This window comes from Panthera leo, chromosome F2, assembly GCF_018350215.1.
Source record: "Panthera leo isolate Ple1 chromosome F2, P.leo_Ple1_pat1.1, whole genome shotgun sequence".
Classification (NCBI taxonomy): Eukaryota; Metazoa; Chordata; class Mammalia; order Carnivora; family Felidae; genus Panthera; species Panthera leo.
This window is the reverse complement of record NC_056695.1, coordinates 56,775,322-56,802,782: the sequence shown is the minus strand read 5'-3', so window position 1 is coordinate 56,802,782 and position 27,461 is coordinate 56,775,322. Positions and strand designations below refer to the sequence as shown.

The 27,461-nt window shown below is 34.6% G+C and overlaps 1 protein-coding gene across 3 annotated transcripts in view; it reads left to right on the top strand.

Annotated features, from left to right (window-relative positions):
* CSMD3 (CUB and Sushi multiple domains 3) overlaps nt 1-27,461 on the top strand; it is a 1,240,952-nt gene that overhangs the window by 1,170,468 nt on the left and 43,023 nt on the right. For all 3 annotated transcript variants that reach the window (XM_042923788.1, XM_042923787.1, XM_042923786.1), the window contains 6 exons: nt 1,841-2,014; nt 2,810-2,995; nt 4,984-5,157; nt 7,989-8,171; nt 13,327-13,503; nt 25,592-25,771. In XM_042923788.1, coding sequence (XP_042779722.1) covers nt 1,841-2,014; nt 2,810-2,995; nt 4,984-5,157; nt 7,989-8,171; nt 13,327-13,503; nt 25,592-25,771 — 1,074 coding nt within the window. The remainder of the gene's footprint in view (nt 1-1,840; nt 2,015-2,809; nt 2,996-4,983; nt 5,158-7,988; nt 8,172-13,326; nt 13,504-25,591; nt 25,772-27,461) is intronic.

Here is a 27,461-nt window from a genome sequence, read left to right as displayed (position 1 = left end):
ACCTTTTTATCAATAATTTTTAAATAACAGCTGCTGTGCTTTGTGCTTTGTGCTTTCTGTTTATGGCATAGATTTGCCCAGTGAGCATTTATTATGACTGTTGTAGTACAAAAATAATAATAAAAATTGAATACTGATAATTGTTTTATTTATCTTACTCCACTGAATACCCAGCATTTCACAATGTTTCACATCACAATCTATCCTATTTTGGACCTGAAAGGCAATTATCAATGTATTTCTTATTTGTGTCTTTTTTCTAATCCTTTCCATCCCCAATAACTGACCTTTATTACAATTGGTGTTAGAAAATGAGAATAAACACTAAATATGTTGTAATTGTGACATCATGTGATCATACTATAAAGATTTTGAAGGCTTCAGATACATAACACATGGGACTTTTAGCATGGATTCATTAGAAACATTTCACTTATTCTGTGACTAATTACATCCATATTTATAAATTTCATTGTCAAATTTTTACACAAACAACACATATTCATTGAAGTTCTAGTTTCGTGGAAAATACTTCCAGGGCCTGAAATTTAATAGAATAATAGAGCATAGAGTTAACAATTAATACTACTTTCCTAAGGGGCATATGTGTGTGTGTGAGAGAGAATGTGCACACACACACACACATGCGCAAACTGATGATTTAAAGAGAGCATATTATGCCTGGGTCTGTCCTAGATTTTTTCCCCTTTCATTTATATTGAGGTCTAGCCAACTAATACCACTGTTTTTCTTGTTGAATAATTGAGACTATAAAAGAAAATTGGCCTTTGGGGTAAAACTGGTTTCTTTATTGATAATTTTAACAAGAATAAGATGCAGTTAAATTTCCAAATGAGTAGATTGACATTAACAACACAGCTGAAAAATAATTGCTCTTGGGTCATTTCAGAAGTCCTAAAAGTGACTATGGTTTTTCACTGTGCCCAATTATGAAGCCCTATTACTGGATTTGCTCTGATTAATAGAGGGAGATGATGCAATAAAACAGTTCACAGAAAAAGAGTGGTCAGGAAAAGCCCAAGCACTACACAAAATCATAACAGAACTCTAACCCTAAAAAACTTTTAAATATTTTACCTAATTGGTACATCATTTCCCAACAAAATTGCGCTAAATTATGAAACATCAATTGTGAAGAAAATAAATCATTAAGATTGATTGTTTTAGAGAATGTTAATCTTGGTATCCCAAAATAGTAAAGAGAATTCTAACACAGCATCGTGCATTATTTTTATTGTTTACATTATATAGTCACGTTAATTCTTGACGCACACTTTGTCTATTATCCATAAAAATGAATCATATAAATGATATTAAAATATTTCAAAATTAAATACAAAAAATCCTGTTTTTATATACCTTTAGTTCTCAAACTTAACTAGAAGAGGAAAATAGGTTTGGTTTCATTCTTCTGCTACTAACTAGAGACATAAACTTCAATCATTCCCAGATTTGCTTGAATTTCAGTATTTGTCCCTAAAGAGAGAGAGAGGGAGGGCGGAAGGGAGAGAGAGAGGGAGAGATAGAGAGAGATAATGAAAAGGTACCATGATTCTTTAAGCATCTCTGCATCACCTGCATAAAATGATCACAATTATAAATATATATCTATTTACTAATATAATATTTCTATTATATTAGACTATTTTGGCATTCTAAATTGCTCATTTGTAAAGGTAAAAGCACTTTAAATATATTTTCACATAAAAGTGATCTTCTTTCTATGTTGTTTGGAATGACTAACTGCAATTGTCATGTGATAACTGATAACCAAATATTCTGCTTTGTTCTTCTCCTCTCCCTCACCCATTGCCATTAGCTGTTAGCTGTGGTCACCCTGGTAGCCCAATTTATGGAAGAACAAGTGGCAATGGATTCAACTTTAATGATGTGGTGACATTCTCTTGCAATATTGGGTATGTAATGCAAGGGCCCACAAAGGCACAGTGCCAGGCCAACAGACAGTGGAGCCATCCCCCACCAGTGTGCAAAGGTAAAAGTCTAATGATATTCCAGCTTAGAGCATGGTAGTAATATGTTGTGTCAACATACGTGACAACATGGAAATAGCTTGGGCAGATTAGTAGAAAGTTTTCAGCTAATAAACCAAACAGATTTAATATTGGTGTTCTTTCATTTAGCTATGCTTTCCTTTTCTCCTTAATTTTTACCTTATGGTTTTAAAAGGTAAAAGTAGCAGGTTTTATTTTAACTGCTTAGCTTTATTATCTTGTGCCCATTTTATGGCTGCCTCTAAAAAGTCATTAAGGTCATTTTTATTTGTTTTCTTTATAAATAAGGTAACTTACCTTTGGATTTTTTTTTTCATATTTTTGGAGAGACTGTTTGAGTCCTGTATTACCATTTGCCTACACTGGGGGGTTATTTACTGTTTTCTCTATAGAAATAGATTAAAGAGAATTTTTTGGTGATTTTCCATTTCCAAAGAAGTATGATATACTTCATATTGTCTGAAAAAATACAATCAAGTTATAATTTTTCTACATTTTTTGTGGTTTAACTATAGCTTAAGGTATCATTCTTTAAATCTATATTCAGAAGAATACTTATGGAGGTACCATTATTCAAAGTTTCTTCAAAAACCTTTTCCTTTTCCTATCTTTTCAACCATATGATTTCGCTTCATTAGATAGCCCATTCATTAATTTTATTCCTAGAATCTTTGATTTGATTGAATTTACCTTTGATACTCCATCTCTGATGGAAATCTATGTAGGTCTATGTATATTATTCTAAACACAACTTTCAAAATTTGTCATCTGTTTAGTGGTGAACTGCTCTGATCCTGGAATTCCAGCCAATTCCAAAAGAGAAAGTAAAATAGAACATGGAAATTTCACCTATGGCACTGTGGTATTCTATGATTGCAATCCTGGATATTTCTTATTTGGATCTTCAGTTTTAATATGTCAACCAAATGGACAGTGGGACAAACCTTTACCAGAATGTATCAGTAAGTAGATAATGTGAATTATTCCTTGAGAAAATGCCATGGAAGCAAAATGGATGTCTATTGTCTTATAAAGTATCTAGAGCTATATGTCAGAAGGATTTTGTTTTTAATTATTTCTTGTAATTTTTTTATTTAATTTTATATTGTGAAACTATACTTCCCTGTATTCTGCCACTTGAATGCCAAATGCCATTTTTTATTAATATGAATGGGATTCTTTGGCTTTGAGCTTTGATGAAGCAGATAGATTATGAAAAGCAACATCTTTTATAGCCTATGATATTACCATCCCATAAAAGGCAATTATATTTTGATTTTCCTTTGTGCTAATATTTTAAATTTCATTTAAGGCTATGTTAGTCTTAATATAAACATCTACCAGGGCCTTAGAGTACTTGAGGATTTAGACAAATGTGTTACTTAAAACTTAATGATTTAAACATTTATCATATTACAGACACATACACATATAAATGCAGTAAATGTTAATACACATCATTTTTCAAGTCAGTGAACATCTATTGGAGTACACTGTGTTATATGTTGTGTTGGAGTTGTAGAATATAAATAACATAAATTATAGCAGATATGCACGAAATTCGCATGCATAGTGAGGAAATAATTTAACAGAAATAATTACGTGAGAATATAGAGAAATGAACATGAATTTGAAATATTTAGTTAGTTATTAAGTCTCAGCTATAGCTATGTCTCAAAGAGTTGATGAGTCATGAAAAGAAAGACAAGAACTTTATAGATTGAAGAGGCAGTGAATCAAAACTCATTGTGCAAGTGATTTTTGGTTATACTAAATTTCTAAATTATAAAATTATTTTATGATAATGTTTTAGTTAAACATAATTTATAGGGTGGGATTTCTTGAAAATTTTGTGAAATCATTCATGCTCTAATGAGGCAACAAAACTTTATGCAGTGCCCATTAAATTTCAGCTTCCATGCAAATAAGTCAATTGTTGATCTTTTGCTTAAAATGTATTCCACTAGTTTATACAGTTTAGTCTAATAGATTGACTATTTCACTTACATTGCTTTGTGTGGCTATAGCATTAAAGTTAAAAATCTTTCATAAGACATATAAACATGAACTTTTTCAGATTTTCTTAGCTCTCGTGCACATTTTTTGCCCTTTTAATTTCCTGTAGTATCTTTGGTAAATGCAAAGTACTCAGGGGTTTTTATTAAGTTTATATCCCCTTATGTGCTATTTAAGATTCTGGAGTTACATTGCATTGAATATTTTTCCATGTTACAACTAAAAGGGGATACACAGTTCCCAAGCTACCTCTAGGTTATAAAGAAAATACAATGCACTGATATCTGATTCCACAATGATATCCACTGATATCCACTGATATCTGATTCTACAATGCACTGATATCTGATTCCACTATGCTTAGTAGTGTTTCAGTTAACAAGACACAGTATTTTCTTCATACAGCATGATTTATACATTACCAGGATTAGAATTATTCTAGACTATATATTAGATTGTGTGTCACAGATCCATCTTCAAATGAGTTCCCTCTCCTTTACCTTCAAAATCCTTCCATTTTAATTTTGTATGGGCTCATTTTGAATCCCATATAGCATTGCAGGTCTTTATTTAGCTATTTCACATTACTTCTCTCTCTAACTTGCATATCCTTGTCCAGGCACATATATACTTCAAACCCATGCACGTATGCGTATAAACACACACTCACCACCACACACATAACAGAGTTAAACTCACTCATTTATGCATACTTGGAGTGTTCCTGCAAAACACTGGTGAGCAGGTTAACGAGATTACTCATATAACTGCAACTTACATTTTATTTTTTAAAAGCTAGCTTTCACATGGATGTTTGACTTCGGGAGTTTAGGTATATTTGAACAGATAATTTACTTCTGATTTATAAAAAGTGGTGCAGGTTGTTCGATAGGAGATATAAAAAAATTTTATGTTCAATAATTATGTATTGTAGTGATTGACTGTGGACACCCTGGCGTTCCTCCTAATGCAGTCCTGTCTGGTGAGAAGTTTACCTTCGGGTCCACTGTTCACTATTCCTGCACAGGAAAGCGTACCCTTCTAGGCCAGTCATCAAGGACTTGCCAGTTAAACGGCCATTGGAGCGGAGCACAACCTCATTGTTCAGGTACCACTTGGAAAATTGGACAATGTGTGCTGAAAGTTGTATTATTAGTATTGTTATTATTAGAAATATATACACAAAACATCCCTAAAGAGATAAAAATAATAGTTTTAAAAACTCATGAGACAAACTGTAAGATAATTTATACAATTATTGGAATACTTCTTAAGGCAATTTAGATTCAGAGCACAAATTAATACTCATCTTGTAGATGATAAATTACTGATACATGTTTGAACTGTGTTATAGCTAATGTAAATAATTAAGTGGTTTTAGGATGCTACTTTGAGTACAATGCTTTTGTTCATTAAAATGGTGAGCCACTCAAGTTTGAGTATTCCATTTTAGCCGATGCAAATGTAATTTTCCCCAGAAAACAATGTTATTTAAATGATTTTTCTGTTAGAGTTCAATTCTATTAAACTTTCTACACAATCGATTACTTAATAGCATACTTTTAAAATAAAGCCCTAAATGTTTTAAATTAAACTAAGCCAAGTTTTCTGAAAGATATTAATAGGTAATATATAATTTGAGTTTCTGTAACCCAAATAGAGTTATCTTATAATAAATGAATGTCGAAGCTATTAAAAATTAATAATTTATTGAACAGTATTTGATAAATCTTTTGAGCTGTTTAAGCTACTGCTTTTCTTAAAAAAAAATGTCACTTAGGGCACCTGAGTGGCTCATTCAGTTGAGCATCCAACTTCGGCTCAGGTCACAATCTTGGGGTTAGTGAGTTTGAGACCTGCTTCAGATCCTCTGTTTCCCTCTCTCTCTCTCTGCCCCTCCCCTACTTGCGCTCTCCTTCTCAAAATTAAATAAACAAACAAAAATAATGTCAATTAAGTTTTAGATCTGTGATGTCTCCCTTTTTGATACTACTTATTATATATTTGTTTTTACCCATCAGTTAAATGTTGGTGATTATTTTTCTGCCTGTTGTTTTATTTATATTTTGCTCATTATCTTTATATTATTTTCTCTGTGGAGATCATAATGATGACGCAACATCGAGTTGTTGTTTTCCCTTTAGAAGTAAAAGTTGTGAAATGGGGGTGCCTGTGCAGCTCAGTCAGTTCAATATCTGACTTCGGCTTAGGTCATGATCTTGCTATTCAAGGGTTTGAGCCGCCGCTGGTCTCTGTGCTGACAGCTCAGAGCCTGGAGCCTGCTTCAGATTCTGTGTCTCCCTCTTTTTCTGCCCCTCCCCCAGCTCATGCCCTGTCTCTCTCTCAAAAATAATTAAACATAAAAAAAGTTTACAAAAAAGTTGTGAAATGGTTACTTATTTCAGAGTCTTCTTATAATTAGTGGTTAATCCCTGTGAAGTAACTACCTAGGACTTCAAATTTAGTCTATAGATTTAAAAAAAACTCTTATTTTTAATGTGACCATAATGTGACTTTAATGAGAATTAAAACTCTTATCTTACAGTAACTCAATTAACTCAGATAACCGATTATGCATAAAAACATAAACCTATATGCATATATCCCAATGTATTAGAAAAGTGCTTCTGAATTGCAAACAAGAATGCTCATAGATATTTAAAGTGAAATAGTGATCTTAACATTTTGTGTGGTTGTTAATATTACATCACATGAAAATGAGGTGGTGTAAAGAAGGATTCCAAATATACAGGGCACGTCAAAAGCCATCTACACACAGCTTTTCAATGTATATGCCTTCAAGTTTCTCTCTCTCCTTCTTTCTCTCTCTTAATGTATAATAATATAGTGGCAACTCTGATTAGAATTATTTAAGAAATGATAAAGGGACTGAATAAATCTTAATGTTAAAATCAAAAGATGAACACCTAGCCATGAGCAAAATCCTTGTTAGGAACTTAAGTCAGGGGCCCCTGGGTGACTCAGTTGATCAAGCATCTGACTCTTCATTTTGGCTCAGTTCATGATCTCATGGTTCATAGAATAGAGCCCCACGTCGGGCTCTGTGCTCACAGCACAGAGCCTGTTTAGGGTTTTCTCTCTCCCTCTCTCTCTGTTCCTTTACTACTCATTGTCTCTCTCTCTCTCAAAATAAAGAAATAAACATTTTTTAAAAGGAGCTTAAGTCAGAATTTCTAATCTTTGTTTACAATTTATTTTTATATTTTCATATTGGAAAGAATACAATTCATTTATCTTTGATCAGTGGCCATTGGTAGAGAAAATTAGGGGGTGAGATTTTAGTCTACAGGATACTGTATTGTAACATTTACGTTTTCCAGCACATTACAGTTCTAATTTCACACAAAAAATATTTTCAGCTATTAGGAAATTCAGAGAAGGAAACATGCAAATTATCAAATACAGTTTTTAATTTTACTTTTATAAATTCTTTGTCATTTGAGCTCGTAGTATTATCAATTATAAATTTTCCATTAATTTGGTCATTATCTAGGTTTTGAGATACTGATAAAACGTCCTTAGCCTGTTTACTAGGCCCAAATATCACGGATATGGCAAATAACATTATACTCTGCATGATTTTCTTTTTCCTTTAGGCCTTTTCTATGACTAGACTCAGATGGGAAATGTGAATTATGATTTTGCCCAGTCAGCGTATCATACTAAGTGGGCTTGGATGGCTCAGTGAGTTAAGCACCCAACTCTTGACTGTAGCTCAGGTCTTGATCTCAAGATCATGAGTTCAGGACCTGAGTTGAGCTCCACTCTGGGCATCTAGCCTACTTAAAAATAAATGAATAAAAATTTTTTTAAAAACACAGCATGCACAAACACAAAATCCTACAAGCATTTGGACTAAATCATGAACATAGTCAACGTTTAATGAGATGAATTAATCTGAACTGTATTGAATTTCAGGCGATGCTACTGGTACCTGTGGGGACCCGGGTACTCCTGGTCATGGTTCTAGACAGGAAAGTGATTTCAGAACCAAAAGCTCTGTACGTTTTGCTTGTGATATTGGTTATATCCTTCATGGCTCAGAAGAAAGAACGTGTTTAGCCAATGGCAGTTGGACTGGAAGGCAACCAGAATGCAAAGGTAATCTAAGCAGAAACTAAATACACTGAAAGGATTGGAATTTAATGTGCATCTGAATTCAGTTGGTCACTATACTACAGGTGCAATCACTACTAGCCATTCGTCCTGTCCCATCGCTGGAATAAAGGCATTAGTATTACATTTAACTCACCTTATCCTATAGGAGAACTATGATAGGTAATAATTATAAAAAATATCTCTCATGGGCTATGTATACACAAACATTATTTAATACAACAAACATCGCAATGGGAAAAATTAAAAATATTTCTTAAAAGCATTTATATTTACCTCTTCACCACAGACCTTTACGTAATAGACACTATCAGGGAACAAACAGATTGTTCTTAACATTAGTTCAAAATCTGTTTTAGTTTTCAGGTTTGTAGAAATGGAAAAATATAAGAAGATGCCTAATTATAAATGAAATTTTTATGTATAGAGTACAGTTGTTGATAGCTTGAATCCTTAAAAATTTTGGTGTTTAAGTAAAATTGTTAATCATTCTGACTGACTCAGAGTTAACATAATTAACTCTTTACAGATTGGCTAGAAAATGAAGTTTCGCTGAAAAATTATCCATATAATTTAAACTGTTCTTTTTGAGATGACTTTAGTGCAAAAGCTAAACTTGCAAAGGTAATTATGAAATGTACTTGATGTTTTACCGAATGTAACAGGTTTTATAAATAGAAAATAAGTCCCAGGGGCGCCTGGGTGGCGCAGTCGGTTAAGCGTCCGACTTCAGCCAGGTCACGATCTCACGGTCCGTGAGTTCGAGCCCCGCGTCAGGCTCTGGGCTGATGGCTCAGAGCCTGGAGCCTGTTTCTGATTCTGTGTCTCCCTCTCTCTCTGTCCCTCCCCCATTCATGCTCTGTCTCTCTCTGTCCCAAAAATAAATAAACGTTGAAAAAAAAATTAAAAAAAAAAAAAAAAAAAAAAAAAAAAAAGAAAATAAGTCCCAATAGAACCTTCTTGACAGTTTCCTGTTTGATTATATTTCAAAATCCTTTGACGATGTTTAAAATTAGTGTCCGCATTCTAGGAAAGAAGGATAGTTATCTTTTTTTAACATTACCAAATTTAATCTTAATTAAGAGACTTGCAGCTCAGTTGCTATTATAAGGGAAACAAATTGAGAAACAATATTGCTGAGCAAAAGACAATAAGTAAGACTAAGATCTTTAATGACTCCTCAAACTTATTTTCCAAAGGAAAAATCTCTATAAATATATTGTACATGGGTGATCCTTTTGTTCGGCTGAACTACAAAATAGTTTTTAGATGACATGTGTAGTGCTGACTTTGTTTTGTTAGTATGTACATTATGGATAAAACAGAATGAGGAGTTAGAGAAAATATAACAGAATTAACATTTTTCTCATGGATGGAGTTCATACAAATCATTTAGAAAAGCATTCTAGTAGATGAGTAGACAGAAGGAATGAACAGAAAACACAGAGGAGCCAAAAAACAATATTGTAACCTATAGAAAAAAATTCTACATAACTACTTGTCAGAAAATTAGAATTGATCATCAAAGCATCATTCTTCACCTGTTTAAAAATGAAATTCTAGTGTATGTACAACAAAACTAGAACTTGAAAACATTTCTGGAGGTTTTTTTGTCATAATATTTTAGGATAGGATAATTTGACAAAATACATATTTATTCATAGAATATATATAGCTTTGATTTATTAACTTCACTTTTGAGGATTTTTTCCTAAGAAAATAAAAATATTAAAGAAAACACACAATTGTGATGATGCAATTTTATATTTCTAATTGGTTATGACCAGCAACAATTGAAAATAATTAGACAGCAGTTGGAAAAATATTACATAAGCAATTCTATGTTTACATGGTGTAACAGTATATCATCAATAAAATATTAGAATAAAGGCCATGAGAAAATGTAAATTTCTCATGTAAATTTCATGTAAAACTGTTAAAAATTAAGATTCAGAATTAGGCACTCTAGTAAAATTCATGGGAAATAATATTTATTTAAAACAAAGAATAAAAGGCAGTACACAAAAATGATAACAGGACAGAGTGGTGAAATTTGGAGGATTTTATTCTCTTTATTCCAAATGTTTTGTAACATTATATTACTTTAGTAACAGTAAAATATAAAAGCTTTCATAGGATGTATGGATGTGATGAATAAAACACATGAAAATAAAAATATCAGAAGTTTTAAAATAATTTAATAAATAGAAAATACAAATTTAAAGAACATAGCATTTTGATAAACTGACAAGGATTTTAAAAATGATGGTGTCTGATGTTGCAGAGAACGTGTGAAAACAAGCAAAATTTTTTTACACCATTGATACAAGTGCATTGTTATAACATCTTGGGTAACTCTATATATACTTCAAAAAAGTAAAAACATTTTTCAAAAATAAAAATTATTGAGAAATTCCACTTCCAGAAATTTATCTTAAAAATACCATATGATTTCACTCATGTGGAATTTAAGAAACAAAACAAAGGATCATAGGGGAAAACGAGAGAGCAGAAAATCAAGAAACAGACTCTTAACAATGGAAAACAAACTCATGGTTACCAGAGGGGCAGTGGATGAGGTGACAGATTAAGCAGCGTTCTTCTTGTGATGAGCACTGAGAGTTGTATGAAAGTGTTGAAACAACAAATTGTACACCAGAAGCTCATATTACGTTGTATGTTAATTAATTGGAATTTAAATAAAAACTTAAAAAACGGGACCTATGTACACAGTTGTATACATAAGCTAGAGTATGTTAAACTGTATTATATGATAAAGAAATAAAACTAAATTAATTTCATGTAGGTCAATAGGAGATTGGTTAGGTAAGTCATGAATATACATATAATAGAAAACTATCCAGTTACTAAACTTTATGAAAGAAGGATGCCCTAATTATAATGTTGAGTAAGAAAAATAAGATTACAAAATAACATATTTCTATCTTTTAAAAGGGTATTATTTTACTCCTGTGTACTTTGTGCTTAGCACAGTGCCTGAAATAAACATCATGATGAATATATATCCATTTATATATATTTGCATATACGTATTAATATAAGTATATATAAATATTTTACCAAGTGCTATCTCTTGGTGGATTTATACATTACCTTTAATTTCATCTTTATACTTTCATTTATTTTTTGACTTTTCATAAATAGCTATCACCTTGATAAAAAGTGACAAAAAAGGTACAGTAATTTTAAAAATTATCTCTAGTAACAAAAAAGGGTAAACATAAAATATGATTCATATAATGTATCTGACACACAAAAATAACCAACTGGCAAAAATATATCATGTTTAAGCCTTTCATTTACTAGTCTAAATAAAATCCAATACTCTCATTATACACTATCAGAATCATGCTTATGAATTTGTGCTAGTTGAAAATCTGCCATTAACTAGTTGTTAGACCGTGGGCAAGTTACTTAATCCTTGTGTGCCTCATTTTCTTACCAGGGAATGGTAATGATGTTAATATCAACTCAGAATTTTTGTGATATTAATTAATATTGAAAAAGTTGTGGCCGTCACATAGTAAGTGCTCAATGAATGTTAACCATCATTTGTATTAGATTAGGTCAATTGACAGCTGAGAAATGACTCTAGGAGAAATGGCTTTGTCAGCTAGTAGTAAACATAAATGGAGCTATGTTCACAGATAACAATCAACTCCCACTTTCCCCGAATGTTAGTATTATAGAGGGAAAGTTGTTATCGCTGCTCTTGCTGTGTCCAGAAAGCTTTCAGCTTTCACGCATGATAGATTTGCACTTACCTCCTTTCATTTTAAGTTAATTTTACTTGTGTAATTCAGATAACATTCTGAGTAAGAGAAATGTATGTATTAAGGGGGAGGAATTAGAGACCAGAGAACAGGAGTAATAGTGTGATTTCTCTGTACCTGGAAACCACCCTGACTAGAGAAGTTCTTGATTTTTATTGTGCAAGAGATAGACTGAACCTGGGTCCTTATTACAACATGCAAACTACATGACATCTTAAAACAAGGATAATGTTTTTCGAATCTTTCTTGTGTTGTGTCAAGGCTATGGGGCATGATACATAACGGATAGATATGACCAGATTATTATTTTAGGCAGGTACTAATGAATATAGAAGAGGATAATTACTCTTGACAGCACATAAAAATATTTACTGTATCATATGTTCTGCTGGAAATATTATTTGGAGTATGACATTGTTGTATTATGTATGAAATGTGTAAGTTTCCTATCTACATACACATACACAAACATACAGTACTATTACAAAGGAATGGCAAAATTAAATATTTGAGATGCAACAAGTGATTTAGATGGTACTTCTAAAAGTATAATTACATTTCATATTCATAAAGATAACCTTAAACTATAAAGTACTAAAATACCCTCTTATATTACAGCAAAATTTAGTATTATGTCTAACATAGGCTTGCTTTTAAGAGATTTTAAAAATTCACTTATGGCATTAATGACCAATAGTTAAAAATAATACAGAATATCTAATTATATAAGGCATTTGTGTTTGTGATTCTTATTTAGGATATGTTGCAAACTTAATGCCACACATTCATAGAATTTACTTTGTTTTTATTCAATTTATTGTTTTGTACACCTTAGCCCAGAAATAGAGATAATAAAGTTTTAATGCAAATCATTTATATACTTACATAAATAAAAATATACATGGATGTTTATAAGACTTAAATTGTTCATTTTATATCTATCCTCTTAGTACAATTAAAATAAATCTGTCACATCTTGTTGTTACATCTATTCCAGTTTTACATGAGTTGTTTTTTAGACCGACTCTTCTAATCCTTCTTTGAAAGATTTTGTAGTACCCAAAGGCAGTACTCTCAAGTAATTACTTTACTGTGTAATGTTTCTACCAAAGGCACTAAAAAAAGTCTTCAAAAAGTAGCCGTGATTTGCATCCCAGTAGTTAAACTAATAGAGTCAATATAAATTCATCTTGAATTTCAACTATTTATAAAAGATAATCCAATGCTTCTTTTAGAAACTTTTGTAGCTCCTTTGGATAATTTGAAAGAATCATTTAGTCATTACCTTTTTGTGAGAGGAATTCTAAAACACTTTTACATCCACTCTTACCCATTTTGTTTTATAGCCATACAGTGTGGCAACCCAGGAACAACAGCCAATGGAAAAGTCTTTCGGATTGATGGCACAACGTTTTCCAGTTCAGTTATTTATTCTTGTATGGAGGGATATATCCTTTCTGGACCTTCAGTTAGACAGTGCACAGCCAATGGAACATGGTCTGGAAGCTTGCCTAACTGTACAAGTAAGTTTCTTCTCATTAGTTTAAACTATCACTAGTTATGTGAAACATATTTGAGGATATAAATGTGTATGTGCGTGTTTTGTATTTAATCAAACCATGCCAGGTTGTGAATATTGGTATTTGTCTTCCAGAGTAAAAGGGGGTAGTAGTGTAATAGTTAGAATGTGCACCAGTGGCTTTAAGTATCAGTTGGCTTACCAAGGTACTACACTGGCAGAGGAAAGAGGAATCACAGAACATCAGTGCTGTTAATTATAATTTAACCGTTCTTTAAGGATAGTGATGAATTATCAGCTGTAATTGAGATTAAATATACAAAGGAAGCAATTTTATTTTGTCCGTTAATGCACATCAATAACTGGCTTGGTTTTAAAATTTCTAAATGAAGAACATGTTGTTTCTGGGGCTCAAAAAGCTATCGGGCTTTTGTCAAACATAGGGTTGCGAAGGTCAGTAGTTGCTCTCGACAGTGTCAGTTGTGGAGCAGCCCTGGACTGACCTAATAATTCGCAGAAATCTAACTGAGGAGACAGGCTTTATACTGTGTGTGGGCCAATGACCCATTCCCTTCCCTTTAAAAGTGTAGCTCTTTTGTGAGTATTTGCATTTCCTGAATGACTGGCTCAGATGAATCATCCCAGAGGAGGATGCCATCAAAGCCATGTCATGACCTCCTGTGATAGGAGACAGTTGCTTGTAGTTACTATCTTGCCTACAGAGATTGTGTGTGCAGTGACAGGGCTGTTGAGGTGCCTTGTGTGTATAGTGTCTCTTCAAAGGTGAAGGGAGACTATGGCTAGGAGACTATTGAAATGACCACCGAATAGAACACATTAGCCACATCTATAATAGCAAAACATTTTCCAGTTGTTCGTTCGAGTCAGTAAAAAGTAATATCCCTGGCCCTATGTCAGCCCCAGGCATTGTTACATCTAATCTTTTGGATAATTCTTTACCTGCCCTTGGGCAGGTCCTCACAGACTCATCAGTATTTTGCTGAATACTCAGGGAGTTCTCTTCCTACATCTCTCTTTCTTTCTGTGCCTGTCCTTTCCGGTACTCTGTCTCACAAACTCTATCCATTTTGCTCTCTCCGGGCTCTTAGATCCATCTCTTCAACACAGGGAGTCTGCCTGGGGTCCTCCCCTCTGTGCCAAAGCCTGGAAGTTCTTCTCTGAAGGCAGTTCTACTCTAAAGGCAATCATAGGACTCATCTCCTTTGTTTTCTGTCTCTCAAGGATTACGGTGCTTCTGTGCTTTCCTGCCTGATGAAACCTGGTTTTTGTTTCGTGTGTGTGTGTGTGTGTGTGTGTGTGTGTGTGTGTGTGTGTTTTCTTTTCTTCTGGTTGTTTCAAATGGAAAATAAAAATACATTCCCTCTGATTTCTCCACTTTGAAAGAAAGAAATCCTTCTGTTTACCTTGAAAAAGTCTCATTTTTTGTGATACTGAAAAATATAACAATTAACAAATATGATTTACTATTTCCATACTATATTACCCCATTTGAGTCTTTAGAACTGTACCCTGGTGTCTTTTAAATATCAGCTCAAATGGGGGGGCCTGGTGGCTCAGTCGGTTAAGCGTCCGACTTTGCCTCAGGTCATGATCTCGCGGTCTGTGAGTTCAAGCCCCGTGTTGGGATCTGTGCTGGCAGCTCAGAGGCTGGAGTCTGTTTCAGAGTCTGTGTCTCCCTCTCTGTCTGACCCTCCCCCATTCATGCTCTGTCTCTCTCCGTCTCAAAAATAAATACAAACGTTAAGAAAAAAATTTAAATATCAGTTCAAAGGACACATTTGCCAAAGCCTTCTCAAGACACTTCCTCATATCCCTTTTAGCTAGAAGTGATCTCTTCATGGTGTATAACTTTTTTTTTTTCTAATGGAAATTACTTTTAAAGCTGAACAGTTAACTTTATAGGGCAGTAGTAACCAGGTCTGTTTATCTCAGTGCCTTTCTAGAGTGGAGCACAGAACCTAATATGTGAGTGATTAAGTACTCAGTTGTTCACTAACTGAAATATCTAATTTTCGTTTTAACTATTAGTATGCAGAACTTACCATTTCACTCCATTTTAAAATGTTTGCAGAAAGGACTTGTAATTTTGCAGATAACATGGCACATAGTTTCTGGAAGATAGTATGTGTTTAATATACAGTTATCAAAAAGATGAAATAATGAGTATATTCACAGTAAAGGAAATCTGTTGAGTAACACATCTTTTGTTTTCCGCACAATGAATAACAATTTAATTTCATCATAGATAAATACCTAAGTCTCTTATTTAAGTTGTTTTCCAATTTTAGTAAGGATAAATAAACATATCCCAATTTTTGAGACCGAAAATTACACCTAATTGGATCATTTTCATTTTTCTTTAAATTTTTAAATCAAATTAAAAATCACCTAATTCAAGACAGATTGGTTACAAATAGTATATCAAAAATATGAAGAAAGTTTCTTTCCTTATGTCAGTTCTTCAAGGAGAAATGTGTTAAATAAGTTATTTCAAGCACTAGCTTTTAAATGATGAATTGCTATTAAATTAAAAACAGAATTTGTAACAGTTGACTTACTTTATAGGCCAAAGAGTGCCAACATCCCAGTAGCAATCCAAACCAAAAGCAAAAAGAAAAATATCCCTAAAAAAGGAGCACAGAGAGAGGTTTCAGTGGAAATTAAAATAGGCTAAGCTTCTATAAAGAATCTAACATACTGATAATACTTATATGTGGTAATAAAACTGAATTAAAGCAACTGTCTCAGATTTCATGTCATTAATTTACAGTGGAAGTTAATTTAAATGTATGATTGATAGAACCACGTAATTTTGTATCTGGAAGAGATTGCATCATAGACTTGCATGTGTAGATCAGGAAACTGAGGCACCAAATCATTTAACTGACTTATTGTCTATTGTCAGAGTTCACTGCTAAACAGTTATTTCTGCCACACACATGGATGGAATTTTCCATTAAATTCAATTATTTTATATATAAATATACACACACACATATGTGTATACATATGTATGTATGTACATACATACATATCAGAAAGGTTAAATTCAAATAAATATTTTAATAAATTTTGATTTAATATAATTGCCTTTTTTTATAATTGCCTTTTGTAGACATCATTTTTTAGCACGTATACACAATACTTAAATATAAATTTGAAATGAATTAAGTTACATATGAGGAAAATTTAAAGTGCCTGAATTAAATTTCCAAACCAAAGCACTGGCAGCATTTCTTGGCAAACCCACCTAAACAAAACAAAACCTTCCTTTCTTTCCCCAAATGGTTATTGTTTTTACTCATAAAGAATAATATCTGTTATTGAGTGTTTGCCAGTGGTTAGGATTTGTGCTAAGTGCTTTTATACAAATCCTCTCCTTTATTTCTAATAACAAATCTATGAGATATATACTATTATCCTTTCTATTTCACATTTGAAGATATGGTATCTTACAGAGAAAACACAGCTGTATTCCTCATGGTAACACAGCCATCATATGCAGGATCTAAGATTTAAAATCAAATCTATTTGACTCAAGAAGCAATTTTCTCAGGTTCACTTCATTCTCTCCTTTTGTATTTTTCCTCCTTTTTTTCACTTTATTTTCTATCTTCACTAGAATAGTCAAGCATATTTGCATAGTATAAATATAAGACATTACTTAGAATGCATATGGAATTGTTTCATTAATTTATGGCCTATTCTCTATTTTTTTTTCAATTCCTCTGCACTTACCATTTTGAGTTCTACAGGAGCATATTATTTCTTAATGAATTGACTACTTGTAAGATTTGTTTTTTTCAATGTTACTTTCTGCTTAAAATCACAATTTCCTCTATTTACCTTGTCAATAATTTTGTTGTGTGTCTCAAGATGAATGTCCAAACATACAGTACAAATATATATAAATAATAAATCTGCAAATCTTGCAAGAGATGAAATATTTTGATGAGTTGAGTCAAAGGAAATGAATCAGGCTACTGTTGAATCACATACATAATCATTGGCAAAGTGGATTTGCTAGAATTGGAACAATATCAGCTGAAAGATATAAAATCAACAAGACAGATGATAGGATAAATGTTTCAATATAGGATGATTCAAACATAAAATAATTAATAGGGTCCCTTGAAGAAATTAATAAAACCCTTAAAATATAGGTGAATGAATTATCCATTTACAATGATGTGGTGAAAGTAAAGTGAAAAGAATTCAATTCTATTTGGATTTTTTTCTACCTTTTTTAAAATAAAATTTTGGTCACTCTGAGTGGTTTTTTTTCCTGAGCTTGTTATCCTTAGGAAACTAGTTCCTCCTATGTAGTAAAAATCAGGGTAGTGATCTAATTTTTAAAATATAATTTTATTTTTTAACTTACAGCAGGATATATTTTATCTAAAAATGCAGAATTGTGGCTATGTACGGTAATTGGACTACTTATGGATTCAGTTAATAAAAAATAATTTATACAAAGCCTATTATATTGAGGTACTTTCCCAGGAACTGAGAATACAAAGTCCAGTAAGTAAGGTCTGTGGGCTCTAATATTTCATAGGTCTGTGAAGAAGCATTGATATTCCAAGCACTTTCGCCCTTTGAGAATTTTCCACCATGGTGATTTGCATATGTACCTTTCATTTGCTTGATTGGCTAATACACACACACACACACACACACACACACACACACACACACTCCTTTTCTGTCCTTAAAAGAACCACAGTCCAATCACATGGATAGATTTGCTTTGTTCATTTTAATGATTTTTGGAAACACTTTTGGAATAAACGTAATTTAATAATAATGGTAATGTCCCCACACTGCCTCTTTCACATCTAACCAGAGTAGAAATGTAGTAAAGAGGTAAAATTTCCCTTACAAAAATTCTCCTAATACCTGCTAATATTCAGCCTGCTTAAGATTATAAGTGAATTGAGAAATTACATATTTAATTAATCTTTCTCTAAAATCATGCCTCATGAAAAGAACTCTTCCGTCTTCTCCAGACAGGTACTTATCCAGAACCTACTACCAGTTCTGGAGTGTGAAACTTCCCCCAAATAACTAGTTTTGTCTTGGGTAGGTAAAAGAATATATCATGAGATCAAGGTCATGCATCTAAATATCATGCACACTTTTGCAGAGGAATTATGTTAAGAAACATCCATGAAACTAAACCAAGCTGAAAGGAAAAGAATATTTGCCATAATACTAAGAAGCTTATAAAAGTACTATGATTATAAAATTTGATGATGTTCTTTTCTGTGATGTTCAAAATGAAAGAAAAAAGCTAAAAACTGGGCGACTGGGTGGCTCAGTCAGTTAAGCGTCCAACCCTTGATTTTGACACAGGTCATGATCTAACGGTTCGTGAGTTTGAGCCCCTCATCGGACTCTGCACTGACAGTGTGGAGCCTGCTTTGGGATTCTCTCTCTCCTTCTCTCTCTGCCCCTCCCTTGCTCACATGTAAATATACTCTCTCTCTCAAAATAAATAAATACACCTAAAAAAAAGAGCTAAAAACTAAGCACAAGCAAATACTCATTAAAAAATGAAACAGGATCCTTACAGAGCCACCTTTGATACCTAAAGCCCATAGTGCACATAATATTTTGGGAAGAAGATACAATCTGCACCAGGACAGGGCTTGTCAAGTAAAGTAAGGATTGGCTTTACGTGCTAAGAAGAAATAAAGTCAATTGTTTCTTGGAATTTTTTTAACCCACTAAGACTCCTTCCAAAATGATTAATGTCCTGTATTTGGCAGGTCTTGTCGTTTGGGCCAAGGACAGCATACTCAATCAGATCCAGTGATAAATGAACCTGAGGCTTTTGTTCCAAATAACCAGGGCAGAAATGGTCCTTACTGGATCTTTGTTACTAAACAGAACTCTCAAAGATTTTGCTTTCTTTTTTTTTTTTTTTCTTTGGTAGAGAACGGTCAGGGATATGAGGCTACTCTCACATAGGAGAAAACTGGAGGAGATATCTCAGCATCAAACTGCATAAAGTGAAGCTAAAAAGTCATCTAAATCTCAAGGAGAGAGAACTATCTCTGAGTATAGTGGTTCTCAACATGGGTGATTTTGCTTCCCAGGGCATATTTGGCAATGTCTGGAGATATTTTTCGGCTGTCATAGTGCAGGTGAATGAAGTACACTGTTAGTATCTAGCAGGGAGAGGTCAATGCTAAACATTCTCAAAGCATAAAGCAACCCCCTACAATAAAGAATTAGTTGGTACTGAATATCAATAATGCTGAGCTTGAAGTTGAGAAAATCTACCACTGAGATCTAAAAAGGAAACCAATGTTTCAATTGGGAGATTATATAAAATCAGAAGCGTTATCAGAGAAATGACCACCTTTCTGGAACTTCATTCTGCTATGGTAGAATTTTTTCTTGGCTTGAGACCTGGAACAGTACGTGCCTGAGCAAGATTGTCCATTGCTGCATTGTCTCTAATAGAAAAACAGTGACACGGGGCTCAGTAGGTTAAGTGTCCAACTTCAGCTCAGGTCATGATCTCACGGTTCGTGGGTTCAAGCCCCATGTCAGGCTCTGCGCCGACAGCTCAGAGCCTGGAGTCTGCTTCGGATTCTGTGTCTCCCTCTCCTTCTGTCCCTCCCCCACTCATGCTCTGTCTCTCAAAAATAAATAAACATTGAAAACAAAATTAAAAAAGAAAAGGAGTAACATAACTCAACCATAAAGGGTTTGGTTACACAAATTATATTTTATGTATATCCATGAAAGGGAATATAAGTGTGATTAATGTGATCCTAAGTTATTTAAAAATACGTATGTCTATTTCTCACTTAGGAAGTTAAAAGAGAAAGTAGCTTTGAAGTGGCACAGACTAGAATCATCGCAATTGTTTTACTTTTAGCATAGATATCATCTACTTAGATTTATCATAAATGATGCCAAGTGGGCCTCAATTACATGATAGAAACTAATGAGAAAAAAATCCTCCCACAAAAGCCAATTCAAACCTTTAAAACATTGTATTTTTTTGAGAATTTGATCTAATCATTTCTTACATATCATTCACATATTTATTCTTTAAAAAATATTTACTTAATCTTTTTTTAATAAGTTATATACTAGACTAGGCCCTGAAAATACAACAATGTAGAAAATAGACAAAATAATTGTTTTCATGAAGTTATTGGTGTGTGTGTGTGTGTGTGTGTGTGTGTGTGTGTTGTGGTTTTGGAGTGGTGGAGGTCCAGAGATGACAGCCAAGAAAGAATTCTTGAGATGTCCTCGGTGTAAAGGGTGATTTTATTAAAGCACATGGGACAGGACCCGTGAGCGGGAATTGCTGCACGAGGTTGTGGAGTAACTGGTTACATATCATGGAGTTGGGAAGGGAAAGGCAAAAGGGAGGCCTCTAGAAGGACTTTCGTATGCTAAAGAGGACTTCTAAGTTACCTGAGGCCTTACTGTTGTCAAGCTAAGGTTGTTTTCCCCTCTAGGAAGGCATTAACATTAAGATAGTAGGGGGCTCCTGGAGAAATGTTATATTCTGTATTTGCCTTGATATTTGTCAGTGGGCTGCAGGTTATAAAGAAATTTAATTTTACCTCCCTTTCTTGCCTTTGTTCCTCACATCACTGTGGAGGGGAGGGTGATATTGGGACACCAGGAAACTGAGTCTGTATGTTTCTGGAGATTAGGCTATTGATAAGATTGCCTTTTTCTTGTCATTTACCAAGATGTTTGTAAACTGATGGAGACTCATGTCCTCCTTGACTGTGATTTCTATCAGGTAACCATTTGATTTCTCCTCTTAGCTTTAGGGCAGTCAGGAATGTCTGAGGAATGCCACACATATCCCACTTGCGGCGGGGGGGCAGGCATTGCCAGCATGTGCTTTGCCCTCAGCTTGCCTTATGCCCCCTCATCATGGGTACATGTGCCCCGTGTGCTTAGGGGATTTGGTGACTTTTGAAGAGATTTTTCTTGAAAGAAAGCCCAGCATCCCATTGTCATGAACTGATGTCTTTGAATTTTAGGGCAAAGCCCCACATAGCCACTATTCTAAGGCTTTGCCTGGAAAGACCAAAAGCCTCTTTTTTGTTGCTAGAAACAAACTAGTGGCAAATGAAAAGACTGTTGCTATTGGAAACTGCCTCTTTGATGGGCCTTTGCTTCACTAGAAAGCCACCAACAATTCCTTGTGAAGCCCTTGTTGTCAGGCATTTCCTTCATGAGGCTGCCACATATGCAAACTCTTTCTTGGTGCCTCTTTGTAAAATAAGTCCTCTGTCCTCTCTTTCAGTAGCTGTACCTCAGCTTGTGGGCCTTAGGACCAGGTTAGCTGTTCTTTCTTGCCAGGCTTCTATTTCAATCTGTGAAGTGCTACCTAGAAAATAACAACAGCATATATGTGTGCTCTTTAATGTCTCACTTCTTAATTGGAATGTAGGTTTAAAATTTAGGGGTGTGTGTGTGTGTGTGTGTGTGTGTGTGTGTGTGTGTATACATACATATATACGCACATATATATATATATACACATATATACATATATATACACATATATATACATATATATACACATACACACACACACACACACACACACACACACACACCTATATATGTATGTATACATACACACCCAGATGGTAAAAGGAAACAAAATAAATCAAAGGCTTATACTCACTTTTATATAGTTGTAAATTTTGAAACAAAACTGAAATTTTGAAATGATATTCCTGGTAAATAACCAGGATTTGATTTCCTATTCAACTCAGTTGCATAATTTTAAAAATTGTTTCCTGTACAATTATTAAAAGAACAAAAAGTATCCTATATATGCAAAACTCTTAGTAGGATCAGACAGAAACTCTCACTGGGTGTGATTTAGCAAACTGTCCCCAGGGCTCCTAGGATTATCAGGTGAAGTGCAGTGAACATTGTTCTTTAATTTAAATGCCATTAGTCACGGTCTTAAAACTTCTTAGGCTTAGTGGATTAGAATAATATGACAGAAATCTTGACATTCATAATATTTAATGGCAAATTAAGAAATACAATGTAATCGCAGTGCTATTAAGGTCTTCCATGCCTTAATCTGCTTTTAGTCTTTGACCCTAGACCTCCAAAATACTTCTTTAATCTTGTCACCCATCCTGGTGACAATGATTAGGTGATCAGGGAATCTTTGCTGAAGAATTAATTAAAAGTAAAAATGAAAGAATATAGCCCCGGTTTACCTGATGAAATTATTTACCCTTTTATGAACAAAATGATTTGGGGTGCCTGGGTGGCTCAGTGCTTAAGCCTTTCCAACTTCCGCTCAGGTCATAATCTCACCTCTTGTGAGTTTGAGCCCCATGTTGGGCTCTGTGCTGACAGCTCAGAGCCTGGGATTCTGTGTCTCCCTCTCTCTCTCCCCTCCCCCACTTGCACTCTGTCTCTCTCTGTCTCTCAAAAATAAATCAACTTTGAAAGTACAAAATTATCTCTGAGCAAAAGATTTAAAGGGGAAAAAAAAAAGAAAAGATAGTAAAAGCCAAGTAACCCCATGTGTTTTTTTTTTTAAATCTTTAGAAAAGAAACAGTGTAACCTTGTATTTTCCTTTTTCTCTTATCTGTCAGAAAGCTTTTAGATAATTCCTTGCCCAAATCAAGCTCAAACCACCTACCACAAAACAGCAAACGCCATTGTCACTTATTTTTTTTTTTTATTTAAATTTTTTTTTTTTCAACGTTTTTTATTTATTTTTGGGACAGAGAGAGACAGAGCATGAACGGGGGAGGGGCAGAGAGAGAGGGAGACACAGAATCGGAAACAAGCTCCAGGCTCCGAGCCATCAGCCCAGAGCCTGACGCGGGGCTCGAACTCACGGGCCGCGAGATCGTGACCTGGCTGAAGTCGGACGCTTAACCGACTGCGCCACCCAGGCGCCCCCATTGTCACTTATATATAATCTCTGTTATGCCTTGTTATTAAATATCATATTTCAAATTATTTCGTCTTTTCTCTGTTGTCTTAGTCTTTCTGAAAGATTTCGGGTGGCATTATAAATGATAATATTATATATGTAAACAGAGCCAGCTTTATGGACTAATACAATTGATAGAACCTCATGATGGGGTTTTGGGGTGATGGGGGTCGTTGGGTTTAGAGTCGATGGCCAAGAAAGAATTCTTGAAGACACCTTTGCTGATTTTATTAAAGCACAGGGACAGTACACGTGGGCAGGAAGAGCTGCACTGGAGTTATGACAGGTAACTCATTATGTACCCTCAGGGTAGGAGAAGGTCAAGGATAATGTCTGGAAGGTATTTTGGAAACAAGGTTTCCAGGACCTTGAGGGGCTTGCTGTTGCTAGGGAAACACCATTTGTTACCGTTTAGTAAAACCTCAGTCATGAGACCCTTCAGATGTGTATCAGGGGCCATAAATTTGGAGTATGATTGCCAGCATATATCTTGGGGGAGTTGAGGTAAAGAAAGTTTCCAAAGGAATTTTTATATGTTAAAGTAGATTGGGGTCAGTATAAGGTTAAACCAAGATTCCCTTCTACCCCTAGCAAAGTGTCCTCATCCAGGCAGCTGAGCTCCTAGAGGGAGGTCACTCTGCCAGTTTCAAGGACTTGTTAGTGGGCTGTAGGCACTATGCCCATGCTTCTTCATCACCTCATGCTCAAAAGGGTCCTGCGCTGAGGTTTAATGCTCTGTGATGGCTGCCTTAAAATTCTTAATTTCAACTTTAAATTTGTACTTTGTAACTGAGGTCTATTGGGACAATGGAGTATGTGCTGAGGGTTTGGAGCCTCTGCTCATGCACAGTCTGCCTCTCTGCCTCCCTGTCTTCCTAGGATGGGTTATAGGCCATGTGCTCCCTACCATGTTGTGCCCCTGGCCTTGCCTGACCTCCCCATTCCCACTCCTACTCGGGGGACACTGGTGTGCTCTCCCCAGTCAGTCCATAGCATCATCAGCAGAGGGAGGCTTACATTGCAATTGTCTTCCATCTCTTTGTGGGGCCCTGAGTGCAAGCATGAAACAGGTAGGGGGTGAGTATATTTGCAGAGTCTTAGCACAGAGTAGGACAGCAGCTACCCCTCCCTCGGCTGGCAACGACAAGGCGTATTTAGTAAGAACTTGACGCAAGCCTCTCATTCACCCCAAATCCAGAAAGCGAATGCCTTCCAGAGTGGAGGTGGCAATTTCTTGGAGGTCATTCTTTCACTTGAGTTGGCAGTGAGTTGGTGAAAATGGTAAATTGATTTCTCTGTCCCTAGCGATGGTAGTTTCATTGCCACAAACCAAGTGTCCTGTCCTGCATGTGATAGATTCACATTGATGTATTTTTTTGCATCTAGCATTGTTTTAATTAAAAACTATTATAATATCCAGCTGAGTGACACTAGGCAGAACATATGCTCTCAGTCCAGTCAGCCTGATAAATTAGAGATTCCAATTGCTATATGTGGAAATATGAAGATTTCAAATATTATATTAGAAATCCTGATTCTAGGGGTTCCTGGGTGGCTCAGTTGGCTAAGCTTCTGTCTTCTGCTCAGGTCATGATCTCGCAATTTGTGGGTTTATGCCCTGCGTCAGGCTCTGTGCTGACAGCTCAGAACCTGGAGCCTTCTTTGGATTCTGTGTCTCCCTCCTTCTCTGCCTCTCCCCCACTTATGCTCTCTCTCTCTCTCTCTCTCTCTCTCTCAAAATAAATCAATGTTAAATTTTTTTTAAAAAGAAATCCTGTTTCTATAGGATGACTTCTACTTGATCACCTAATGCAGATTAAAAGAGGTTAACTGAATCAGTGTTCCTTACAGTATAATAGTACATTAACCTAGCCTTTTCAGAGTCCAAATGCAGTTTCTGAACCACATGCATAGAATCTGTAATAGGCAGAGTCGATCATAATCAAGAGTTGCCAGCGTGTGGCTTAAATATGCTTATGTTTTGTGATTAAAAATGAATATGGTAACCAAATTTCCTTCATATATATTAAGTGTGCCATATGCTTACTACTTCTCTCCATTAAATACGTGGCACATTAACCATCTGCTCTTCTCATCCAATACTGATAGTCATCAGTTGTGGAGACCCAGGTATACCAGCCAATGGACTGAGATATGGAGATGATTATGTGGTTGGACAAAATGTTTCTTACATGTGCCAGCCAGGCTACACAATGGAATTCAACGGTTCCAGAATTAGGACTTGCACAACTAATGGCACGTGGAGTGGAATAATGCCAACTTGTAGAGGTAGGATAATTTCTCCAATATTTGTAAGTGATAACCACCATGTATTTACTTTTTAACATGCCATTTTAAGTTTAAAAAGTGTTTTTCTATTATTTCACTGTTTTCTGATACTAAAAATTGCTGCAGTTTTTATTTTAAAACCAGGTAGATAATAACATATAGGATTTTAAAATGATATTTCAAGAAAGATATTATATCTTATCGTGAGTAATGACAATGAACTTTAATGCAACCAAAACAACAAAAGTATCATGTTCTCTGATATGCACTCACTATCATCATTTATATTGAGGGGAATATTTAAAACATTTTTAATAAATTAGAATTTTAATTTGATGATCCACTTGGGCCAAGTAATTCAAAGATGGGAGGAAAACTTTCTATAACTTGAGAATAATCATACTGAATTATAAAACTAACTTTTCATAAAGAAAGAATCATGTTTCTTAAAAGAATGCAATCTATAATCAATCTTTTAGTTACTGTAGGCATACATTTGCTACTTTAATGCTGTGTATTTGATGCTGGAAATATTTTTTATAATTTTTTGCCAATTTTTATGATTACTTATGTAATACTGCAGATGTCATGCCAGACAATTCCTATTGTTTCATAATCATACTGAAATTTCTCATTCAGGTGTCTTTCTAAACATCTGTGAATTCACAGTTTAACAAAAAGGATAAATTCAACATGTGTATCTTTCTTAATTACACACATTATCTTGTGTGTATTCTTGATTATCTGTTTCTGAATCAGATCACTATCTACAGTTAACATCTGAAAATATATGAATATTTTATATTTTAGAAGTTATTTCATACATGATTAATTGAATCTGATAATGGGAATGTTATATAACTCAAAAAAAATATCATATATGATGCAAGTCATAAAAATCTAGTTATTTCTCATTTTTGGATTTTGCATTGGTTACCCCCCTTTTTCCCTTCACCTCTGTCACATTATCCTACCCATTTCTGCTTGAAGCCAACTTAAAACAAATTTTAGGAGCACGTGGGTGGCTCAGTAGGTTCAGCTTCTGACTTCGACTGAGGTCATGGTCTCATGGTTTGAGAATTTAAGCTCCTAAATTTGGGCTCCTCTCTTGTCTCTTTCTCCCGCTCTGTCCCTCCCCTACTTGTGCTCTCACTTTCTCTCTCTCTCTCAAAAATAAGTAAACATTAAAAAAAAACCCAAATTTAAAAATTAATGTTTAAACATTTAATAATTTATTTTAAAACCCTACAGTAAAGTTTTTAAAAAGTTTATTCATTTATTTTGAGACAGAGAGAGAGAGAGAGAGAGCAAGTGGGGAGGGGCAGAGAGAGAGAAAAGAAGAGAGAAGGAGAAAGGGTGCCATCAGCACTGAGCCTGACGTGGGGCTTGAACTCACGTGAGTGTTGGGAAGGGGCAGAGACAGGGAGAGAGAATCCCAAGCAGGCTCCACACCGCCAGCACAGATCCTGATGTGGGGCTCAAACTCACGAACCATGAGATCGTGACCTGAGCTGAAATCAAGAGTTGGATGCTTAACTGACTGAGCCACCCAGGTGCCCCACAGTAAATTTTAACATATGAATTTAAGTGGTTAATAGAACCCATTTGGATATTTTAATGAGATACATAATCTAGGTTTCTTTTGCAAATGACACAGAATTACTTGCAAATTCTTTGCTATAATGTTGAC